Genomic DNA, 25,160 nt, shown 5'->3' on the forward strand with positions numbered 1-25,160 from the left:
ATCCATATGCAATGTTTTATTGTGTTGTTAACTATACATTCTGTATTTAACATCTTTACTGAGTTTATCATGTTTTTGCCGTAAATCTTATACTTAGTATGAAAATACTTTTTCCTGATTGTTTTTGTGTACTCCAAACCTTCCCTTTGCATAGACACATTTGAGAGGCCTTTCTGCAAATTAACTTGAGCTTTTACTGTCAGAAATTTTTTGCTCTAGCAAGATCACTGCAATCCCGATTGCTGAACACAGACTGACTTGTGTGCTGCCATTATTTCCTGGAATTTTGCAAACACACGAGCTGGAAGTGAGCTTGCATATATAGTTTACTCATTTGTAGTCATCTTACCTCAGCCAGCTATTGAAAGTGTCTTGATTTCTGTTCTCATGTATCCTCAGCTCTTGTTCCTCTCGTATGTTGCTAACAGGTGATTTTAATTTACATATTGTTTCCTGATTTCTCTAGCTTTTGTATCTTAGGTATACTTGTGTATCTTCCATCTACATAAAGATTTTTTTTTTTTAATTAAAGGAAGAATGTCAAAGGCTTCTAGAGGGCTTTCTAGCAGTTTGTATATTCAGGGTAGATATTTGGCAGTCAACCTCATTGAAAGAACTCAGCCCCAAAGAAACTCTGCTTATTGTGAAGTTAGTGATTTTGTGTCAGTACATTAATTACTTTTTGCATTAATTTAGATAATATGACCCAAAGCCAGGTCTTTTCTTAAAAGATATCAGATTTTTTTGTATGATGTTACTGAAATAGTCACCTAAGAGTGAATTTTGCTACTCATCTTTTGACATTCATATATTGGGGAGAGATACAGATTCTGTTACTTGGCTCAGCATTTCCCCTATAGGAATGAGTAAATGAAGACCTGTTTTCAATGCTTTGTCTTTACAGCAGAGTATTGAATTAATACTTATATTATTCTGGCTGAGAGAATTGATACTTGGCTTTCATTCTCATATGATGATAGGTACATTGCCTAATTCAAATATAATTCAAATCCTGATGTGTATGTGGTCCTTTTAAGTGAGTTTTCATCAGTAATTATTGAAATTGGTGAACTTGGGTTGAATTGTGTTTTTAGGTTAGTTTTTAGCTTGGTAAATATATTCACATAAATCTTAACTTTTTTTGAATTTTATTTTTTTATACGGCAGGTTCTTATTATCTGTTTTATACATATTAGTGTATACATGTCAATCCCAATCTCCCAATTCATCCCACCACCACCACCCCCCTCAACACTTTCCCCCTTGGATAAATCTTAATTTTGTATATTAAAGGAACGGGTTTTCTCCTTTTAGAGTGGGAATATTTTAATTATAAGCTTTATATACATAAGGAGCTATAGAGGTTTACTTTTTCCATAACAGGGCACTCTTGATTATATTTAAGTCTGTTTCAGGTACTTTCCTTCTTCAACAATGTGACAATTAAAATAGTCATACTGAGGTAATACAAAAATTCTCTTTCAAACATCAAATGTGAAAAATATGTTGGTCTACTATTAATAAAGTTCTGGTTTTACACACTTAATAGATCTTGGTCTGCGTAGATATCAGGCTTGATCTATTTATGTATTGTTATCAGAATAATTGTTTTCATTTTTGAGGTGAATTATAGAGCTAAACATGTTCTTCATTTCTGGACTGTTATTTTATTTTATTTTATTTTATTTTATTTTATTTTTTTTTTTTGCGGTACGCGGGTCTCTCACTGTTGTGGCCCCTCCCGCCGCGGAGCACAGGCTCCGGATGCGAAGGCTCAGCGGCCATGGCTCACGGGCCCAGCCGCTCTGTGGCATGTGGGATCTTCCCGGACCGGGGCACGAACCCGTGTCCCCTGCATCGGCAGGCGGACTCTCAACCACTGCGCCACCAGGGAAGCCCTGGACTGTTATTTTATACAGTAAATGTTTATTCTTTTAATGAAAAATTAACAGCGTGTTCCCCTATTCTCTAGTTCGTTCCAGGTTTCTATCTAGCTGGAGTAGCATTGGTGATTATATAGGAACAGAAAAAAAACATAATAATCATAACAGCAGCACAGTCCTTTATAATTCATATATTTTACATATGTGTAAAATATACATATGTGCTTTTACATATGTGATCTTTTATCTAATCCTCATAATAACCCTGCAAGGAAACATGGCAGCCATTGTCATATCTGTTTTCCAGGTTCAGAAAGATTCTGAGATTCAGAAAGGTTAAGTAACTTGTTCAAGATGACCTTTCAACTCTAGAGCTTGTACTCCTTCTATTCCAGAACTTTCCTGGGATGACGTTGAATTTGCTTAATCAGCAAGTTATTCTGATTCAGGTTGAACAACCTAAGTTAAGGAAGATAATAGTGGGTTTGCCAAAATGTTTGTTGGGGTTTTCCTTAAGATGTTATGGAAAACCCAAATGAACTTATTGGCCAACCCAAGAGTTTTTGCTCATTTCATGGTAGTTGCTGTTATGCATCATAGTGATATTTATTTGTCTTGAGGCACCTCATTTAATGTGGCATCAAACAGAAGTCACCTTATACCTACCAATTTTTATAAGTGTTACCATACAGCAAAAGATATGTGTATAATAAAATTAACTTTAAAGTATTGTGCAGACTATTATGGTACTACTTTGGCAGGACTGACTATATTTGTGACCCTTGTTAATTTTTTTTAATTAAAATATTTGCAGATTTTAAAAATTAAAAGTATTAGCACATATGTTTAACTGGTTGCATTTTAGATTTAGGTAACACTTTTCAATTTAAAGAAGATAGTATTTGTGAAAACCAGTATATGTACAGCTGGGATAGTAGAGAACAGGGTATGGAATTTGATCCCTTTCCTGGTGGCTTTTATGTGCAGTTTTTAATTGTTGAGTTTTATTGTCAAGGTCATACTTTCTCTGATTTTTATTTCTTAATATTGCTGATATATTTTGTTCACTTTTACAGGCCCTAGATGGTCAGAATATTTATAATGCTTGCTGTACCCTAAGGATTGATTTTTCCAAACTTGTGAATTTGAATGTAAAATACAACAATGATAAAAGTAGGGATTATACTCGACCTGATCTTCCATCTGGGGATGGACAACCTGCATTGGACCCAGCTATTGCTGCAGCATTTGCCAAGGAGACATCTCTCTTAGGTATGATTTTTATTGTCTATACCACTTTTCTCCCATTTTGCCAAATGGGAAAGTGCCTGTTAAACTCCAGTAAGTATAATGAATCTCCTATTTGGAATTTAAGAAACTATGTTAGGTTTCTCCCCGCATCAGGTAAGAAAGCCTATGTATGCTGTTGGAAGAAAGCCCTAAGTTCATAAGTATAATGAAAATTATATCAGTTATATTCTTTTTCACCACTCTCATCTTCTCTCCCAGAATAGAAGAGGAAAAGCTCTAATGAAGAAATACTGTTGAGTTCTTAATAAAATATTTACACTTTAAATTGAAATCATGCTGTCTAGGGGCCCTTGTGCATATTCTTTAGGGCCAATCTAATTGTTTCAATTTAGCACTGCACAGACAATGAAAAGTTAACAGAAGCAACATATAATGGGAGTAGGTGTATAGATTTTTTCAAAGCATATTATACTCTCTCTTTTAAACAATTTTAACTAGAAAGGATTTTATATAAAATTTATTTTGGTATTTATCAGTATTTGCATTTTGTCTTAATCATTGTATTTCACCTCATTCTGCAATGGATTTGACCCACCTAATCAAAAACAAAACAAAACAAAACAAATTTGCAACTAATAGTTGACAGAGTCAAGATGAAGAAAAAATAAAGGAAAATGTTATTTTGTAAGTAAAATAAGTGATTTATAATTTAAGATGAAATTTTACAGTTTTATTTGATGTATTCAGGAAATTCTTGGTTTCTGAAGTTTGTAAGATTATCTTTAAATGAGTTGTTTCTATACATATGGAACCCAAGATTGATGAGTCACAAACTAGTTCTTACAGTTTAGTTTATGTTTATCAATTAAAAAAGAAAAAGCATTATAATGAAGTAATTTTTGGAAATAGATATTTACTTACTTTGGATATATAGCATGTGTTATCCATTTATAAATATGTAATATAAGTGATACATCTGTGAAATGAGACACACTAATGCACAAGAGAAGCATTTGATATGTGAAATTAATTCTGGTAATTTTAGACAAAACTGACCCTTTATTCTAATTGTCTAATACATCTAGCACAAGTCATAGCAGTTTATCATGACCATAATAGATTCTTTAGGTTGGTAACATTCATTCTTAAGAGAATCTCTATCACTGTATGGGGCTAATTTAAGGCTTTATTCCCTCAACTTGGCTTGTAAGTAGATAATATTGACTATTTCATGGCGTACCATTTTTTAAAGTTAAGAGTGAGACAATAATGAGTGATACATGGCCTTTGCTTGTAATTGTTACTGTGAATTCTTAAATTTTTTTAACTGAGAAATTATTTTATAGAAAAGACAAAAATCAACATTTACTGAATAGCTTCTATGTCATAGGCATTCTGCAAGTCACTTAGCAGATACATTATTTAATCCTTAAAATAACCAAAGTAGAAGGACAACAAGATTTTTTATTGTAGTTTGTAAGAAGTTTAAAATATTACATGCAACTCATTAAAGAAACAAGGGTGAAATACCAAGAAACTTCAGCTAGCGTCAAACATATGACCGTAGTAATCACTTTCTTGGACCCTAAGAGCTATTTGTGTTTGCTCATTTGGGTGTAGTTATATGAGTTTGTATGTGTTTTTGATTCTGGGTGGAGTCATGGTTAGAAGGAATTCATCGTTTTCCTTGTAATCTCATGGCTTTGATGGAATTTTTTTAAAGTAATAATAAGTCTTTCTCATAAAGGATTATAAAGTTACACCATAACTAACTTCTGTCTTATTCAGTGCTTTTATCATTTTTCAAGTGTTCTACATTTTTGCATTAAAAGAATATGAGTAAAGTTGCTCAGTTCTTAGTAAGTAAATTTGGTGTCTTCTTCCAGCTCTGTCTTGAATATTTTAATATAATATGCTGGCATACCTCGTTTCATTGTGCTTCACAGATACTGTTTTGTTTTTGTTTTTTAAAAACACATTGAAGGTTTGTGGCAACCCTGCATTGTCATATGATGGTTAGCATTTTGTAGCAATAAAGTATTTTGTAATTAAGGTATATACATTTTTTTTAAGACATAATGATGTTTACACACTGAATAGACTACAGTATACTGTAAACATAGCTTTTATATGCACAGGAAAACCATAAAATTTGTGACTCACTTTATTGCAATACTTGCTTTATTGTGGTGGTCTGGAACCAAAGCTGCAGTATCTCCAAGGTATGTGTGTATTTTTGTTTCTGTGCTCTGCCTGATAAGAAGGAAAATATTTTGTGGTGAAATGTGAATTCACCTTCCTTTACTAAATGACTTCATCGTTTACCTGTTTTAATGGTTTTACATCTTATAACTGGGGTTTTTTATTTTAAATGTCTGCAAATAGTTTTTGAAAGTGGGTGAGTTATAAGTTTTAAAAAAAAATAATGGAATTTATAATTTTATGAGGTAACTTATATTTTGATTTTTTTTCTTATTTTCTATGTAAATACATATTTTGTACAAAATTAAAATCACACTATTTGCAGTTTTGTGTTTTATTTGAATTATTCTACTGAGAATTTTTTTGAAAAATGATAATTATAATAGCTTCATAACGTTCTAGTGGATATATAATACTTTTGGAAGTATGTTGGACATTTAGTCTACTTTCATACTTTTCATTAGTATAAATGGTGCTGTGACAAACACCTGTACATAACTTTTTTGTCTCTTATTTACTTAGACTAGATTCCTAGAACTAGAATCATTGGGTCAAAGAAAATGTTAAAGCCTTCTGAATCTTGTTACAAATTTCTTTCTAGAATGGTGATATTAATTTAAACTAACATGAATGGTATATGAGGCTGGCTATTGTACTTTTTCCTCTACCAGCTTATTATAATTGTTACATTTTATGAACTAGTTTATAATTTTTCAATGCTTATTAGGTACTTACAAGTCTCTGAATTGGTTGTCTGGATTCTTTCTATTAGGATGTACAAAATGTAAAATGTATATTAAGGATATTATTTTCATATTTGGTATGAGCTAAGCATTTAACTTTATACTTATATTTTAGACTGGCTAGTTACGGAAAAATATTTTAAAATAATTCATCACAATCCAAACGTTTCCATTTACAGGACATTAACTTTTTTTTACCCCCCAGACCTTTGGTGGGTACTGTTATCTTTATGAGGAACCACTTACTGTTTTTCTTTTTTTTTTTTTTTTTTTTTTTTTTTTTTGCGGTACGCGGGCCTCTCACTGTTGTGGCCTCTCCCGTTGTGGAGCACAGGCTCAGTGGCCATGGCTCACAGGCCCAGCCGCTCTGCGGCATGTGGGATCTTCCCAGACCGGGGCACGAACCTGTGTCCCCTGCATCAGCAGGCGGACTCTCAACCACTGCGCCACCAGGGAAGCCCACAGTTTTGCTTTTTAAAGTAGTCATCAAACACTCTTAATAGTGACATACACTGTTGTGTTAGTGAGGTCATGCCTTCTGGAATGGTGACTAAATTTTTTTCTCTGTTTATTTGCTTCTAGTGATATTTAGTAAATCAGGTGACTTCAGATTACAACAAACTAATATTGGTAGGATCCATTTCCTGCTTGAGTCTTCCTCAAACAGTACTTGTGCAAAATGAAATAATTGCTCGGTATCCTTTTATTTCAAAGATTCTGTAAGAACACAGATACTAGGTGATAATTCTTTTCTGCTAAATATTTAGGGGGATTCACTTTACTTTGTATGATTTTTATATTATATCTAAGCACTTGACTAAATTTAATTAATTTGGAATCAGTATTTTAAATTTTAATTGGTTTATTTCACACAGTAATTTTTTAAGACTAGCATTCTTGGCTTCCTTTTTTTAGTGCTAGGGACCACAGTGTCTCCAAAAATGTAATTTATTCAAGAATGGAGACTGAGGGCTTTTTAATTAGATAGAAATCTGACATTTAAATACATAATCACAAACTTGGCAGACTATTAGTTATTCACATATTCTACATCAGAGAACAAGGTGATCAAAAATCCTTGAGATTATAAATTTAGATGTCATTATAATGATCATTTTATCATGTTTAAGAAGTGTAGTTAATTTATTAAGGGGTGGTCACTTTTAGAAAAACTGCTAGAAGTAATTAATTTTTCATGATCATGTTGTCTACATTTTAAAAATTAATGCAGATAATACGTACAAAGAATACTTTAGAGCCTTCTGTGTATTTTGAGTTAATAAGTAGCAGCCGTTCTCATCATACTGTTTTAACAGAAAAGCAAAGCAAACTTTAAATAGGATATCTTTTGAGGTGAAAATAATTCATAACTGAGAACAGATATAACAACCATTTATTCATAAGGGTAAATATGTAGTTCTTATAGATCAGTGTTTCTCAGTCTTTCCTGCACATCAAAATCACCAGGTCTTACCCTAGACTGAGAATCCCTAATGATTAGTGGGTTTCTAATTTTTTAAGATTCCAGGATTCCAAGATGTAGTGGGAGTTGAGAATTACTGCTATAGAGGATAGTTTGTAATTTTTTAGGTGCTTTATTTTAGTTTTTTAGCAAAGTTATTAGTGTTCTCATAAAAACATACTTTATACCTATTGAGCCAGTATTCTAATACTTTTCTTTATTCATGCCATATAAATCTGTCTTGATATCGGTACAATTCTACTGATAACTGTTTAGCTGTTAAATTGAATTCGGTTTTATTTTCTGTGCGTTTATGATGCATAAAATTAACAAGTAAACTTGTTTTTAAAATATTTTTTGAAACTTACTTTAAACTTAATATTTTAAAATTTATTTTTAAATGACTTCTGAAAGCTTTTGTTTTTGTTACTTTTGAATGGGTTATTTACATGTTTTTTTTTAAGTTTTTATTATCAAAGACTTCAGTTATCATATCCATTATCTCAATTCACTAGTTCCCACACTTGTTTTATCTGTTCATTTTTTCTGTTGTATTTTGAGGCAAATCCTTAACATCATGTCATCTCAAACATTACCATAATTTCTCTAAAATAATGACATTTTCTTACCAAGTATACCTGATCAAAATTGATTAAAACCTGATTATCATACCTATCAAAATTGATGATTTCTTAATGTTGTTGAATACCCAGTCAATCTTGCATTTCCCCAGTTGTCTCAAAAAGTTTTGTTTTTTTTTTGCGGTACGCCGGCCTCTCACTGTCGTGGCCTCTCCCGTTGCGGAGCACAGGCTCCGGACGCGCAGGCTCAGCGGCCATGGCCCACGGGCCCAGCCACTCCGCGGCATGTGGGATCCTCCCGGACCGGGGCACGAACCCGTGTCCCCTGCATCGGCAGGCGGACTCTCAACCACTGCTCCACCAGGGAAGCCCTCAAAAAGTGTTTTTTAAGCATTGATTTGTTCAGAATAGGATCTTCTCAAGGGCCACACATGGCATTTGGTAGTTATGTCTCCTGAATGTCTATTACCCAACCCTCAGTTACATTGACTTATTGTGGAAACCTAGTTATATTCTTTTAGAAAATGCCCAATCTGGATTGGTCTGGCTATTTATTTCCTTATAGTGTCATTTTTTTTTTAAGATCACGTGTTCTTGTGTATTCATATTTATTCATTTTTTAAAAATATTTATTTGACTGTGTCGAGTCTTAGTTGCAGCCTGCGGGTTCTAACCAGGGACCAGGGATCGAACCCAGGCCCCCTGCATTGGGAGCACGGAGTCTTAACCACTTTCTGTCTTTAAAGGAAGTTGCAAGAGCTGGGGTAGAATTGTTCATTTTAAAATTTGGATAACATTTTTACTTGTGAATCATGAATTAACTTGAAGCAATAAGCTTTAAAGAATTTATTTAACTCCAAGTACATTTTATATAATATATGAATTAATATGTTTTAAATCTGGAAATTTTTTTGTCTTCTCAGCAAAGGAAATAGTTGGTGGTAATTGCATACTTCATACTTTGGAGGTATAACGGGCCATAAACATTAGGAGAATTACATTATTACATCAGTTCGTATTTACTTATTTACCAGCCTTCTCAAATGGGATAAGCTTATAACTGTAGGACTAAAATGTTACTCATAGGCTGCTTTTTAACTATCCAGGGTACACATTTTCATTCTCAGTTCTTAATGGTTGATTTTATAGTCCTAAACTGATTTGTTATGGTCATCCATTCTATTGTTCTCAGCTATAGCTTTAAGAAATTTCTTTTATTAATCCTACGTTTACCTCCTCCTTTTCCATGATACCCTGTCACATATTTGAAAACCTTATATTTATCCTGGTGTTCATATTTTTAAAGCTAAACAGCTAAACAACAGAAGTTGATTCAGTGGTAATCAACTTCAGCCTTTGGTTGTAGAAGACAGATTTAAATTAAATCATACTGTAGATTTAATCTTGAAAAGTTTTTAAGAGTTGACAGTTATGTTTGTGGTATGGCTAAAACAAAACAAAGCCTTCTAAAGTATATTACTGCTACCTCTGCAATTAGTAGAAGAAAAACTATGCATTTGTGACCATAGTATAAAATGTGCTTCTATCTGAAGGAGGTAAAAGTTATGCAGGAACTTTTCAGTCTCTAAAGATGCACCAAGAAAGCAGTAGATACATACAGGACATTTTAATGTTTTTTTTTTTTTTTTCTGAGTTCTTCCTAACTTCATATTTCTCTTCCTTTTAATTTCTATATTTTTTCTTTTTCCTATTAATCTTGATTTTAATTTAAAAATGGTATTCTGTCTCTGAATATACCTCTCCTTTTTGCCCCACTTTCTGAATTTTTCTTACCCTCCTTAAGTAATTGCTGTGAGCTTTTCACATTCCTAGAAGCATTCTACCTCACCTCAGTGGCATCCTGCTTTATTCATTAATTGCATTTTTCAGCAGTCATTTTAGCACTGTGCTGGGTACTGTAGGGGCTCAGAAAAATTACAAGGTTTCTGTGCTTGTAATCTTGTTTATACTCTGGTGGAGGCAGCATACGCCTGAATATCTCTAATGTGAGGCAAACTGAAATATATAATAGAGTTTAATGTAGTATTAGAGCATAATGAAGTGAGTAATTTATCATCCAAAGGAGAAAGTGGAAGGGCTTTATGGGCCAAAGCCATTTGATTTGGATAAGAATAAAGGATTTAAAAAACACAGCATGAGAAATGTGAAGAATATATCATGCATGTTTAGGAAGTGACAAGTATTCAGTTGTGAATGAGGCATAGGGTAATTGGGAAAACATGAAAGGCAATGATGTCAGAAAGAACTAGTTTGAGAGATCTTAGAACTGATGCCATCCCAAGGAGTATACTGGAGACTATTAGTCTAAGTAAGGTAAAATTGTGAATCTAAACTAGGGACAGAAATGAGAATGGAAAGAAAGAAACATGGGAAAAATTAAATGTAAAACTAATAGGGGGCTTCCCTTGTGGCGCAGTGGTTGAGAGTCCGCCTGCCGATGCAGGGGACACAGGTTCGTGCCCTGGTCCGGGAAGATCCCACATGCTGCGGAGCGGCTGGGCCCGGGATTCGTGGCCGCTGAACCTGCACATCCGGAGCCTGTGCTCCGCAACGGGAGAGGCCACAACAGTGAGAGGCCCGCGTACCGCAAAAAAAAAAAAAAAAAAGTAATAGGACTTGGCACCTTACGATATGATGACTCATGAAGAATTAAACTTGTGGAGGAAATTCATCCTAGGACTTAGGCAAGAGTTCTGTGGGGTTGAGAATTTGAAAGGCCAGAGGAGTGTTATTTAAAACTTTGGTTTAGAGAGATCAGATTTGTAGTTGCTAGACACAGGGCTTGGGGGTGGGGAGAAATTGGATAAAGGTGGTCAACAGGTACAAACTTCCAGTTATAAGATAAATAAGTACTAGGGATGTAATGTAACATGATACATATAACGAATACTGCTCTATGTTATATATGGAAGTTGTTAGGAGAGTAAATCCTAAGAGTTCTCATCACAAGGAGAAAAATTTTTTTTCCTATTTCTTTAATGTATCTGTATGAGATGATGGATGTTCACTAAACTTATTGTGATAATCATCTCATGGTGTATGTAAGTCAAATCATTATGCTGTACGCCTTAAATTTATACAGTGCTGTATGTCCATTATATCAGTAAAACTGAAAGAAAAAAAAACTTTTGTTTAAGATTCTCAGGTATAAGAGAGCAAGAGGGCTAAAGACTTGAAATTGAAACTTTAAGCACTACACATTTATGTTGTGGGAAAGTAAAGAAGTAAGGGATTGAGGGATGAAATAAATAGGGTTAAAATTAGAAGTGCCTATTCAGTTTAGTGGTTACCATAAAGTTTATCTTATTCGTAAGAATGGGTATAAATCAAATTATAATGGATTAGGAACGTAAATTTGATAAGAAAGTACTTACTACTCTTTGAATAAGTGCTTTAGGAAGGAAGGAGAAATGGGATGGTAGTTGAGGAGCAAATCAGGGCCCAAGAGGAAATGTTTACGGTGAAGGAGTATGCATAATCATTAAGAGTATGTGATCCAAATCCAGACATCCTCAGTTCAAAAGCTGGCTCAGCTTCACTGTCTCAGCTTTCAGTCATGGATATAATGATAGTAATCCCCATGTTCTAAGGCTAGTGTGAGGATTAAATGTGTTAATACATACAGAGAACTTTTCACAGTGTCTGGCATAGAATGAATGCTAATTTCATATTAGCTAGTATTTGTTTTGAAGGCTAGCTTAAGTCCTAGAATTGATTGTAGTAGATTGGATCAAGAATATAGTGGAAATGTTGGGGCCTACGAAATATAGAGATACTTTTCCAGGACCATTGTGAGAACTGGAAGGAATTCTTATCAAGCTTACATAGAGATTTAGGGGCAGAGCTGGAGCCAGAACTGAAGTCATCAGCTTTTGATAGTCCATATTCTTTCTTCTCACCATTTGTATCTTTATGAAGAAAGGGGAACAGATGAAGAAAGAAGGGAGGACTTTTGAAGTTGATTGAAAATTTTGAGGGAATTCTGATCTCAGTCTTACAAGATACTTGCTGAACATAACAAGGTTGAGAATAGGGTACAGCACTTAAGTCTAGTGGATTTTTAGGGAATTCTTGAAAACAGAATAGGAAATGTGGCTAACATCAAATAACAAAATGTTTGTGGAATCAGTTTGGGGTTGTAGGGTGTGTGTGTATGTGTTTTCACTCTAATATTTTACAAACCTAGATGAAAGCATATCCAAAATATAAGATTTGGTTTATCCAAGTCTGGCATTGTAGAGCATTAATGGATTAGGAACAAGCAAGCCAAAATGCTCTAGACATAGTATAGTCTAGCCAAGGGAGAACAGAAAGGGAAGTGGTTATCATATAGGCTAAAAATGGGTTGGTTCAGTGGCTGGTATGGGAGTAGGAGGATCTATCAGATGGAAGAATGAAGTCAGGAAAGGGGATGTAATGTTAGAAATGAATGGCAAAAAAAAAAAAAAGATGTAGCAAAGGAAGTTGGTAAAACAGACTGATACAGTAAAAATCATCAAAGGAGAACTTTTTAAGAAATAGTGAGACCAGTGTGTCAGACAGATCACAGGATGAGGACAAGAGCTGAGATAGAAGGAAGAAATAAAGCCAGGTGCCAAAGTCTTAATGTAATGAGAGAAAATGTCCCAGTGACCTGATGGCTGTTTTGATGAGAAATGATTGCATGGTCCGACCTCAAAGACATTCTAATTGGTGACAGCAGAACAGCAGTCTGAAAGTAACATTGGGTGGTGGGATAGTGGGATGAATAATGCACCCTTTACTTTCCTTTGGGGAAGGGTTTAGAGAGGTAAAAATGACTTTTTGCGAGGGTTATAAGATAAGTTTCATTAGGACCAAGCAAGCTTTTAATTAAAAATTTTCTCTAAGGAACACATTGAATAAAATGCAATTGTTAATGATAGAAAAGAAAAATGGGTTCTAGAGGGTAAAATAGAAATTGAAGGGAAGGTTGGTGGAAGAGGAAGAATGAATTATTTGAGGAAAAAATAGCAGCTGTCATTCTTGTCAAAGGTAAAATTTTTATTTTCAAGTCAGGAAATAAAATATTGTAAAAACTGCCCCCCTCACCCAGGACCCTATACTACGTGAATTATAACAGGCCTCAAAGTCCCACCACCAATCCTCTGTTCAGTCGTATGTGAGAATAACGACCACCAGATGTCTTGAAGAGGGAAAAGAAGTGTAACACCAAAAACAGGGGAAAGAACTTTAAGACCAAAAGATATGATGTAATTGACTTTGGATAGATGTTTCAGAATAGGAAATGAAAGGATAAAACAAATTCTGCATCTCTAAAAAGCATGGATAAAACTGTCGTAGTCGAGAGGAGCCTAAGGAGGTATGACTAAATCTAATAATGGCATCCTGAAACAAAGAAAGGACACTAGATGCAAATTAAGGAAATCTGAATACTTCATGGACCTTAATTAATAATAACATATTAATAGTGGCTGATTAGTTGCAACATATATCATACTATTGTATGATAGTACAATATATGTGTAATATATATGATATATAACTATATCATGCTATAGTAAGATATTAATGGGGGGAAAGGGGTGCCCAGGTTATAAGAACTGTGGAGAATTTTTAATTTTTCTGTAAATCTAAAACTGTTCTAAAGTAAAAGTTTATTAAAAATTACAGGTAAAATTTGCAAATGATTTAAGATAAGTTATCAAGAACAGTTTAATTCTTCAATTGTAATGGACAAGGTTAGGGATGTCTGTGTGCCTCAGCAAAATATGACCTGAGGGATAGAGGGATAGATAGGTACATAATTTGTAATCACTTCATCCCTGTGGACTTTGAATCTCTATCAGAGAGATAGGTACATGGCAGTGTGGCCATCAGTCTCAGGGAGGAAGAGCTACTAATGTGTCAGAACTAATACAAGAAATTTATTAAATTGCTGAGTCACTCAAAATGCTGGGTGGCCCAGCTGATGAAGATCATTTCACATAGAAGGGATCCCTGTGACGCCTTCCTTTTCATGTGGCAGTTTATGAAGCTCTTTGACGTTATTTGATTCTTACAACAATACTGAAAATAAAACAGACGTTTTTATCCCCCATCTCAATGTGCATAAATAGTGTTTTTTACAGCATACCTGCTGCCTTGAAGATGTAAATCATTTAAAGTTATTTCTACAGCTAAAAGTAATCCATTAGAGCCAATGTGCATAACGTGTTTTATATGTTTTTTTACAAAGGGAAGATAGTAAATGTATTTTTTCTCACAGCTAGGAGTTAACATTAATATGAAAAATACAGTGCAGACTTCCTTTTCAGAATTCATTATTATGGCGTAAATAGTACATCATGAAATACTTCATAGGTTTTTATATTTTTGTGTAGCAGACAACACTGAGAGTAAACCTAAAAAAAAAAAATTACCTTATTGACAAAATAAATTTTTAGAGAAGAGTATACTGAAGGAAATTGTGGAAACTATCCTTAGAGGCTTTAAAAGTCCAATAAAAACCTCAAGACTATTCTAGTGATTTGGAACTGTGAAAGATGACTGAAATAGTTTTTCTAAGTTACCAGACTAGGAGAAGAAATAGTGGAAGAGAAATACATGCTAGTGGCGCTAAGGACAGTGACTGCCCTCATCTCTTGAAGTACTTTTGCATCATGCTCTGGGCTGCCTAAAATGAAGAAAGATCATTTGGCAAGAGGATAGATCATCTGACTTAGTAGCAAGTGACCCAGAATGGTGAGAATAAATGGAGAAGTAGGGAGATTATGAAGTAGCATTTGGATAGTAGCAAGAACATTGGGGACCTCATAGCTTACATTCCGCATTTTGCTGTGCTTTCCATTATCTCCTTACTAGAAGGAGATAAATTGTATCTACTTGGAGCCACAAAATTTCATGAATATTTTCACGAGAAAATTAACAGTCTTATTTTTACTAAAGTGTAATGTTGTTTATTAAAACATGGCATTCTTTTTTTTTAAGTCTTTCACACTTCAAAAAGGGCTTTAGCCTAGTCTCTTAATTCTTAATTACCATTTTTAATTAATTTTAATTTTAATTCTCAGTGTTTATTTTTCCATGATGTCTTGATGTTTTAAATATTGTGCTACCAAGGTGTCTCCATTACAAATCCCAGACTTAAAGTTTCTTTGAATAAATTTTTCATCATCTTTGAATATTTTGGTGAAGTATTATGATTGTTTAATTGTATATTGGCATGGCAGAGATGTATTTTAGAAGAAACCATTTTCTGAAAAAATGAAGTGTTTAGACTGATATATCAAATGTATTGATGTTTTTATATGTGTTTCATGAATTAGTAATTTTTCTTGAAATATCAACAGAGAAAGACAAATGATAAGTAACTTAGAACTATAAGTTTTGGAATCTAACTACATGTCTAATAAGAGTATGCAAGATCAAAATGACTGTGAGTACCTACCTAGGAATTAGGAATGTACCTTACATTGGCAGCATTTTAAGATATCCATTGAATGTTAAATGGAAACAACCTATCAAATGTAATGAGAGCTCTGGTATTTAACATTGAGAAGTTAGTAATACCATAGAATAGTTAAAGTGGTGGATCCTAAAAGGCACTAAAGTCTATTATGCATGAGTAATTATTAGACATGGGAAGTTTCTATTTTAAAATTAGATCCTTATTTCTGGATTTACTTTAAAAATAAAATTGGTGAGTAGATACAACATGATTTGCCATGAGTTAATAATTGGTAAACAATTGTGGTGAATACATGGGGCTCATTATTTTAGTCTCTCTACTTTTGTATATGTTGGAAATTTTCCAAAACAAAAGGTAAAATCTAAAAAATAGAAGTGGAGAAATAAGAAAAGAAGATGGGGGGAGGGAATCCCCAAAAATGGTACGTGGAGTGGTGGCGGGGGACTGTAAAATAAACTCATACAGAGCAAGAGTGTAAATGAGAAACACCATTCTACTGATGGGAGGGTTACTCAGAAAAGGTAAAAGGAGATTGGGAGGGAAAAATTTTATAAGTCAAAAACTAAAGAAGTTAAAAATTGTCAGTCTTCAAGAGCCCTTCACCCTGCCAATGAAAGGTCATAGTTTCTGTAAAGTAAAAAGATAAACAAACTTGGCTAAAAGAGTAACATCTGAAACCAGAGGTAACAGCACATCCTTATGACATGTACAAGAAAGCTGGAAAGAGAAAAGAAGAAATAAAACATGAACTTATGGGACAACAGTACTAAGGGCCAGTTCTACCCAGGTATGTCATGAATTAACTTCATGTAGGTTGAATGTTTGTCGCCTTTATCATGAGAAGGAAAAAAAAGAACATATAACTCATTTCTTTAGTGAACTAATATTTATTGAGAAATAAGCTGGTATATAAGAATTTAAGGGATGAAAGGAATCCAGGTTTATTGATAATTGAAATGTGGGTAAAAGATGCTGAGACAAAGGGAATTCCGTGGAATAAATGAAGAATCCTGAAGATGACAGAACAACAGTAAGACTGGAAAGTAGAACAGTAGAAATAAGAAGGAAATGTTAAAACTGGTAGGTAAAGGATAGGAAAATACTGAAAGAGAAAGCCTGTGTGATATAGAGACTTTTTCTCATTCTTTTTACGGAGGAAGTGTTGTAATTGAGAAACTTGTGTTATACCTACTTGAGTGTGGAATTAAGGAAAACAGATTTTGGTAAGATTTTCTTTAGGTCACTTGAATGAATTAAATAATGATGTTCAGGGTGATTTTGTCTCTAAAAGTAAAGGACTTATTATATATGTTTTGTAAGCTGTAATTGTCTAATTTCAAGCACGTTTATAAAGTAGGTAGCACTTGTATAAAAAAGTGAGTTACTGTTATGTTGAAGATGATTTTTTTTTAGATTTGGCTCCTCGCTATGAACCATGGAAGTGAATTTTTCAAGTCTCTGACTTGGAAGTATATTCTTTATGCTGTGTTTGCTTTTCCATAGGAAATGGAATGTTGTATATTTAATTTTTTTAACATAATACAGGTATGTACCTTAGTTCTAATATTTAATGATTTCATTGAAACCAATTAATTTTATCTACTACTTATCAGCAACTAATTTTTCTAAATATTATAAAAATTAACTTTCAGGAACCATTTGGAACGGTCAGCCCTAAGCCGTGCAGCCATCGTGCTTAAATTGGTTTTTGTAAACGACTTGTGTGTGTTTCGTAAAATATGCTTTATTTTAAAATTAGGGCTTCCTGTTGCAGCTGTTCCAGGAGCTCTGAGTCCTTTGGCTATTCCAAACGCTGCTGCAGCAGCTGCTGCAGCTGCTGCTGGCCGAGTGGGAATGCCTGGAGTCTCAGCTGGTGGCAATACAGTCCTGTTGGTTAGCAATTTAAATGAAGAGGTCAGTAAAATAATTTTCTGGTGTTTATTTTTTCACTCCATTTCATTTGTGAAAGTTTTTCATGTTTATTTCATTTTGCACTTGCCTTTCTTTTTATGTACATTCATTAGTCAAAGTATTTTCCGTGTGTTTCTACTTCCAAATAAAATCTATGTACTTGTTTAGGTAATACTTTATTTCCATAGACAGTCATATCTCTTTTAATATATATATATATATTTTTTTTAACCTAACTACCTATTTTTCCTAAGAAAAATATGGTGAAGTACTGTAGTTTGGCTTTTTATCTTTTTGTTGTTCTCAAAAGGCAAATGTGATCTAATTTGCAGATGTAACTGTAAAACAATTTTGCTCTTTGCCTTTTCTAATAATTTGCTTGTTCATTTCATGCTTATGTGTCATTGCATTTTTTTAAATCTTATTTTATGTGAACTACTCTAATACATTTTTCTTTGAAGGTTCTTCCAAAGATCTTGACGAGGCACTCTTCAAGTCTTTCTTAGTAATTTTTTCTTTGCAGTTATTAGTCATTGTCTTCTAAAAATATTTTTCAACTTTACCCCTCCCTGAACCCTTCCCACCCCGTTAAATAAAGTTTATTGCTGAGTTATTTTCTTTAGTTGTACATTTTATGTCTGGTATATTTTATTTTGATTGCTATGGAAGCTGGTATGAAATGTGGGAAGCTCAGTGTATCAGTTTATGATGTCTAATTTGAATATTTCATTTTTAATTGGCCTCTGTTAATACGAACATTAAGCTATTTTATCATTTAGTACTATTGTCATCCACAGTTCTGCATGCTAAAATGTTTTAATCAGAGTGCCTTTGTTTTTCTCAAGAATTTTGCCTGCATTTCATAACCAGCCATGCTTATGCAGTTAAAGTTCAAAGTTTAAAATCCCTGTGCATGCTTTCCTTCCCTATGTTGAGATGAAATGCTGTAATTTACTCTTTGATATAGATGTACTTTACCCATATTTGTCTTGGATGACTACATTTTACTCAGTTTTTCTTGTACAGTACATAAACCAACCATTTTCTGACCAAATCCTGCATTTCCTATGTACTGACCTATATTTTATTTTTTTTTTGTTCCCCAATTCCTTATTTTTTTCTTCTGCATTGCTGTTTCCCTTCCCCATTTCATCCTTTTCCCTGTGTGTTCACCTTCCCTTTCCTTGTCTTTTCCCAAATACCCATTCCCTTCCCTGTCTTATCCTTTATTTTCCTTGTCCTTGTCTTCATCCCCTGTCTCCATTCCCTATGTTCATGCTTCTGTGCTTGAACAAATGTTCCTCGGACCAACTTGCCCCAATTAACCGCCTTGAACCATGATCCATGACCACCTCACCATTCTGCGGGAACCACCCTTCGTTATGGATGATCTGTTCATCTCCGCTCTTCCTCGACTCTTCTCTCTTCTTGTCTTACGCTGCTTGCTCTTCTCTCCTTCTAAAGATGGTTACGCCCCAAAGTCTGTTTACCCTCTTCGGTATGTTATTGTTAGCACTATACTTTTATTATTGATTTGATTTTTGTTTCACCTTAATTCTTATTTGTAGCTAGCACTTTGGCTTAAAGTTGAATAGTAAATCTTTTGCTATTTTTCTTTGCTATTTAAAACTCTCCATAGACACAAAATTTGTTTTAATGCATGCTGATTTATTTTGCATGGTCTTTAATTTAATATCATTCACATAGCTTTGAGGGTTTATCAGAGATAATTCTTTTCAAAATTCACTGTTCAAAATCTTGATCTTCTTTATTCATTTGTGAGAATGATGAGTTTGAATGAGTGATCATGTTGATGTCTGAATGTTTCATTAATATGTCAGAAAGATAATCTTTAGCTGACTTGCATGTAAAATTAATTCCATTTTTGGATTACCTCTCTGTGGCTCCAAAAAAAGGTGTTTATGGAGATGTGCAGCGTGTGAAGATTTTGTACAACAAGAAAGACAGTGCTCTAATACAGATGGCTGATGGAAACCAATCACAACTGGGTAAGATTAAATTATATGTTATCTATACATCTTCAAATCTGATTTCAAATATATAATCTAAACCTGTGAATAAAAGCAAACTCTTTATATTAGTAAGAAGCCATTTATTAATAGCCAGGGTTCAAAATGTCATGTTAATTTTCATATTTTAACATGAATAGTTGTACATGATGAACATATTTGTATTTTTCTGCTGTCCTCTTCCCATTTCTTGTGTGGAGTCTAAGGAAGAAATGTTTTGGCTTCAAAATTACAATAACAATTTCACATAAGAATTATGACATACATATTAAAGATCCATAGTGTTTTTCATTCCTGGATACTCCTTATAGTCGAAGTTAACAGTTCATATAGTCCACGGAATCCTGATTAACGCTGTGTTATTTTAATTCTTCTAAAGTCATTTGCAAGTGTTTAACTAAACTTAGTAAAGGAAAGAGTCACATGGGAAATGTATTTTAGAGATACCAGGTTCTTACAAAATGAAAAACCTACACCCCAAATATCCCACTGTTAATCCTTTTTGAAATCTTAAAATGTACTTCAGACAAGTTACACTTATAAGATAAATAATTGATGACTTAATTAACATCTCGTTTGACTTCATGCACAAAGCCAAATCACATAAATCTAGAATGTAGCTGCATATTCATGGTGTGATTGACTCTAAAGTCAATATGTTCTTAGCTTATAATTCTGTTAGTTGAGATTTGAGGATGATGGTACTTTAGATTGGTGTACTCACATTATTAATTTTGAAATTTGCTATTTTTGGTATAAAAATTAGTGTATTTTTGCTATTAAACTATATGCTTAGTTTGTGAGACTCACAAACTAAGAACATGATGAACTAGACCTTTTAGCCTTTGGAGTTAGAAGTAAGTTTGAAATTCAGTGTTTCTTACCAGCTATTATCCACCTTTAGTGGAAGTTATATAAAAATGCTGATTATGTCATAGATGCTCATTAAATCTTTTCTTCTTCCTCTGCTTGTGTACACTTCTGTACCCTGGTGGGTGTAGTCATTGCCATTGTTTTTATAAACTTTGTAAGTAGGATTTTTCAGTTTTTGTTTCATAGTTGACAATGCATTCTTAAATGTTTGATTTTTTTCCTCATTGTGTGAGCTGTGGGTGGCATTACCCTCATGTAAATAAAGGATACACAATCATTACGGTTGAGAAGTACCTGAGGTAGAATTTAACCAAATTTTTCATGCTATTTTTGGTTTTGTTTTATTCAAGGACTATTTAGATAAGTGATACTTTAATTTTTGCTATACTTGTATTAGTCTGCTTGGGCTGTTAATACCACAGACTGAGTGGCTAAAACAACAGAAATTTATCTTCTTATAGTTCTGGAGGCCAGTAGTTAGGTGCCAATAGATTTGGTTTCTGGTGAGGACTTTCTTCCTGGCTTTCAGACAGCTCCATTCTCCATATGTCCTCACATGGCCTTTCCTCTGAGCCTTTTCTCAGCCTCTGAGGCTCTGATTTCTCTTCCTGTACTTATAAAGATACCAGTCTTATTGGATTGGGGCCTCACCCATGTGACCTCTTTTAACCTAAATTACCTCCTTAAAGGCCCTGCCTCCAGGTAGTCACATTGAGGGATTAAAGCTTCCATATATCACTTTTGGGAGAATACAGTTCAGTGCCTAACAGTACTTACATTTATAAATCTTTTACCCCTAATTTTTATAAGATTTTTTTACTAAAGCTTTGACTTACTAATAGCATGATTTATAGGTTTCAAACTATATATAGTGGCAAATAATTTATTATTTCTCATTGCCGCCAGGTTAGATTTTACTTTCTTGAAGTATATGTCCATAAAAATACATACTTGCACCTTTAGTGCCTTTATAGCACACACACAAACACACAAATCCTATACAAAACTAGGGTGTGCTATTGAAAAAAAAATGAAATTTTTAAAAATGTAGTATGCTTTTTTTATGGGCTCTGTTCTCATTCTTTTTGGTTTTCATGGGACTCTGTTTGGAAATACTCATTGTTTTATAATATAGGCAGATAGATGTTTTTATGCTCAGGAAGTAGTATGAGAGAAATAAACAGCAAGATATAGTCAGTAGTATACAGGTGTGAATGGGATTGTTGCAAATCTTAGAGGCCATGTTAAATCATTTTAGACTAGAGTTTTAAAATTTGCAAACATTAAGATGTTTCAATTTCTATCATAACCTATTTAATTGATACTGGAATTTTCTTAAATTGGATATTTTAGGAATAATATAATTTGTAAATTATGTTTTGAAGTAGTGTACTGATCTTCAATGATTAAAGTGAATGAATTCTAAGGAAATGTCAGAGTAGTTCCTTGTTAAAATAATTATCTTGTTTCTCCAATTCATATTTTCAAGAACTACTTACAAGGAAGCCTCAACTGTTTTTATTTAATATGTAGCTGCCATCTCAAAAGTAAACTTACTTCTTCTTTAACTACTAAATTATATCTAGCGAAGTGTGCTGTAAAGGGAGTAGGAATCATGTAACTCTGGTGTTGTGATATTTGAGCAATTTTTAAGTATGTGTATATATTGGCTTTAACTTCTTCATTACTGTGAGTAATGGAGAACTCTAAGTCGCACTTTGAGGTATTGCTGGTCTCATAGAAGGGAGCTCTCAATAGACCTTCCCCCCCAAAAAACAGTCAAAAGAAAGGAGGGAGAAATAGCAAATGATATGGAAAAAATGGGGGAAAATAGAAATTTGAAAGTAGTGATAGAATCAAGTCCGGATGTATCAATAATAACAACAGATGTAAAGGAGTAAATTCATCAATTAAAGGACAGATTTGATTTTTTTAAAGCCACCTATTTGTTCTTTACAAGAGATGTGAGGTGCAAAGATGTAGAAAGATTGAAAGTAAAGGGATATAAAAAGGATAATTGACAGGTAATAAGCAAAAGAAACTTATGTACCTATATTCATTTAAGATAAAGATTATTGATAAAGGATTTATTAGTTCACCAAGAAGATGACAACAGTTTTATGTGTATGTGTGCCTAATGAAATAGCTTCAAAATGTGTAAATTATAAATGGATAGAACTGCAGGGAGAATTGAGCAAATTCACCACGATAATGGAGGTTTTTATACACCTTGCTGAATTATGTCAGGCAGACCCCCCCCCCAAAAAAAATCAGCAAGACGCAAAAGATACAGCACAATTACATTAACAGAATTAAACATGTATAGAATTAGGCATCTAATAGTTATACATCCAACACACTCTTTTTAAGTACACAGGGAATGCTTACAGAAATTGATCACAAACTAAACTATAAAGCAAGCTTCAGTAAATTTCAGAGAGTATCATACAGACCAAATTCTCTGACTACTGCACAATTAAGTTAAAGAGTTAATAACAGAAAGATACATTTTAAATCTCCAGGTATCTGGAAATTGAAAAATTCCAATATCTCATGTCTCAAAGAAGTTATTTTAATGGGAATTTTAAAATATGTAAAACTAAATGATAATAGAAGTACTATACGTATTAGTATGTGTGGTACAGTGAAAGTGATGTTTTACAGAATGTTTTAACTGTTAAGAATAATGGTATAGGGACTTCCCTGCTGGCGCAGTGTTTAAGAATCTGCCTTCTGGGGCTTCCCTGGTGGCGCAGTGGTTAAGAATCTGCCTGCCAATTCAGGAGACACAGGTTCAAGCCCTGGTCCGGGAAGATCCCACGTGCCGAGGAGCAACTAAGCCCGTTTGCCCTAGAGCCCTGCTCTGCAACAAGAGAAGCCACCGCAATGAGAAGCCCGCGCACTGCAGCGAAGATACTGCCCCCGCTCGCACCAACTAGAGAAAGCCCACATGCAGCAACGAAGACCCAGTGCAGCCAAAAATAAATAAATTTATAAGAAAAAAGAATCCTGCCAATGCAGGGGACACGGGTTTGAGCCCTGATCTGGGAAGATCCCACAGGGGAACAACTAAGCCCATGCTCCACAACTATTGAGCCTGCGCTCTAGAGCCTGTGAGCCACAACTACTGAGCCCACGTGCCAAAACTGCTGAAGCCTGCACGCCTAGAGTCCATGCTCTGCAACAAGCCACTGCAATGAGAAGCACTGCAACAAAGAGTAGCCGCCTGCTCGCCACAACTTGAGAAAGCCCGCACACGACAACGAAGACCCAACACAGCCAATAAGTAAATAAATAAATAAAATTTAGGAAAAAAAAGAATAATGGCATAAACCCAAGGAAAAGAGATAATAAAGACAAGACTAGAAATCTAGAAATCAATGGTATAGAAAACAGTTGAGAGAAAAAAAATAAAGCTAAAAGTTGGGTCCTTTGACAAGACTAATAAACAAGTGGATATCAAGATTCATTTTTTTTAAATGGGAGAGGCAACACAATATTTTTAATTATAAAGGGGATAATTATTGATATAGTTCCAGTTCCACATTATGTAAACTCCTGTACGTATCTTTTTTTTTTAACCATCTTTTAACTTCTCATTATTCATTACTATCTTCAGAGATAAAGGGAGAGGTAGAAAATAGTACTCAACCACAAATGACGTTTCCACTATGCAGTATTGACTTTTTTCTTCTTGATCATTGATTGCTTTGCTCATTGATGCCATATTTCTTGGAACAGATTTCAAGATACTAGAGTCCTGTTATTTAAACTTGATTCATTTAAAATTATTCTAATCATTTCCTTCTTTGTTTAATTAATATATATACCTCCATTTTTTATGAGCTTTTTATTTTTTAATACCCTTAAAAGCCCCGGTATTCTAATTACCCCTCTCCTTAACCCCCATCCACTTTAAATTTACTCACATCCTTTTATCAGCAATCAGCTGACTAGAATCTCCCTTATTACCTGGTTACTTTCTGAGTTAGCTGTTTGGTTATTTTGCTTTATTTTTAACCCCATTTCTCTATCATCCATCTCCTCTTTGTGCAGTTACTATGCCTAGGACCTCTTGTTGTTTTGTTATTTGTGCCCTTCAGCATCTCAAAGCTCAACTGTTCCTGCAGTATTTTTATAACTTTTCAAAGCTGCACTAAAACACCTTTTCTTAGGACCACCTTAGTCTACTTCTTTATGCCACTTTATTCCCAAAACTCATTCCTTATAACACATTTTGTATGAGGTAATAGCACTTTATCATAAGCAAAGTTCTGTTCACTTAAAACAATTAATAGAACCTTAAAAATATTTTATAATTTAAGTAAGCTTTATTATAAAAGTTTACATACCATCACTATGAATAATTGAGTTGATGTTATAAGTATATGCGAAATACAGTGTAAGGAAGTTAAGGCCTGACAGCTTATTTTTTTTTATTAGCCTCAGTTGAAAATCTAAGAAAAAACTATTACAGATATATAACACTGCAGTAAATCAGGAAGAGTAAACTTTTTTTCCTTCCAGTTTTCAGATATAATTGACATACAGCACTGTGTAAGTTTAAGAGGTCCAGCATTAATGATTTGATTTGTATACATCATGAATGGATTATCACAGTAAATTTAGTGAACATCCATCATCTCATACAGTTGTAAAATTAAAGAAATAGAAAATTTTTTGTGTGTTATGAGAACTCCTAGGGTTTACTCTCTTAACAACTTTCATGTATAACATACAGCAGTGTTAAAAT

At 33.8% G+C, this 25,160-nt stretch overlaps 1 protein-coding gene across 4 annotated transcripts in view; it reads left to right on the forward strand.

Annotated features, from left to right (window-relative positions):
- PTBP2 (polypyrimidine tract binding protein 2) overlaps positions 1 to 25,160 on the forward strand; it is an 82,040-nt gene that overhangs the window by 53,240 nt on the left and 3,640 nt on the right. For 2 of the 4 annotated variants that reach the window (XM_082614627.1, XM_082614628.1), the window contains exons 8-11: positions 2,960 to 3,155; positions 17,353 to 17,507; positions 18,969 to 19,002; positions 19,421 to 19,513. In XM_082614627.1, the coding sequence (XP_082470753.1) occupies positions 2,960 to 3,155; positions 17,353 to 17,507; positions 18,969 to 19,002; positions 19,421 to 19,513 (478 nt within the window). The remainder of the gene's footprint in view (positions 1 to 2,959; positions 3,156 to 17,352; positions 17,508 to 18,968; positions 19,003 to 19,420; positions 19,514 to 25,160) is intronic. The other 2 variants (XM_082614629.1, XM_082614630.1) reach the window with 1 other exon arrangement.

Source organism: Mesoplodon mirus, assembly GCF_964341445.2.
Source record: "Mesoplodon mirus genome assembly, chromosome: 3".
Classification (NCBI taxonomy): domain Eukaryota; kingdom Metazoa; phylum Chordata; class Mammalia; order Artiodactyla; family Ziphiidae; genus Mesoplodon; species Mesoplodon mirus.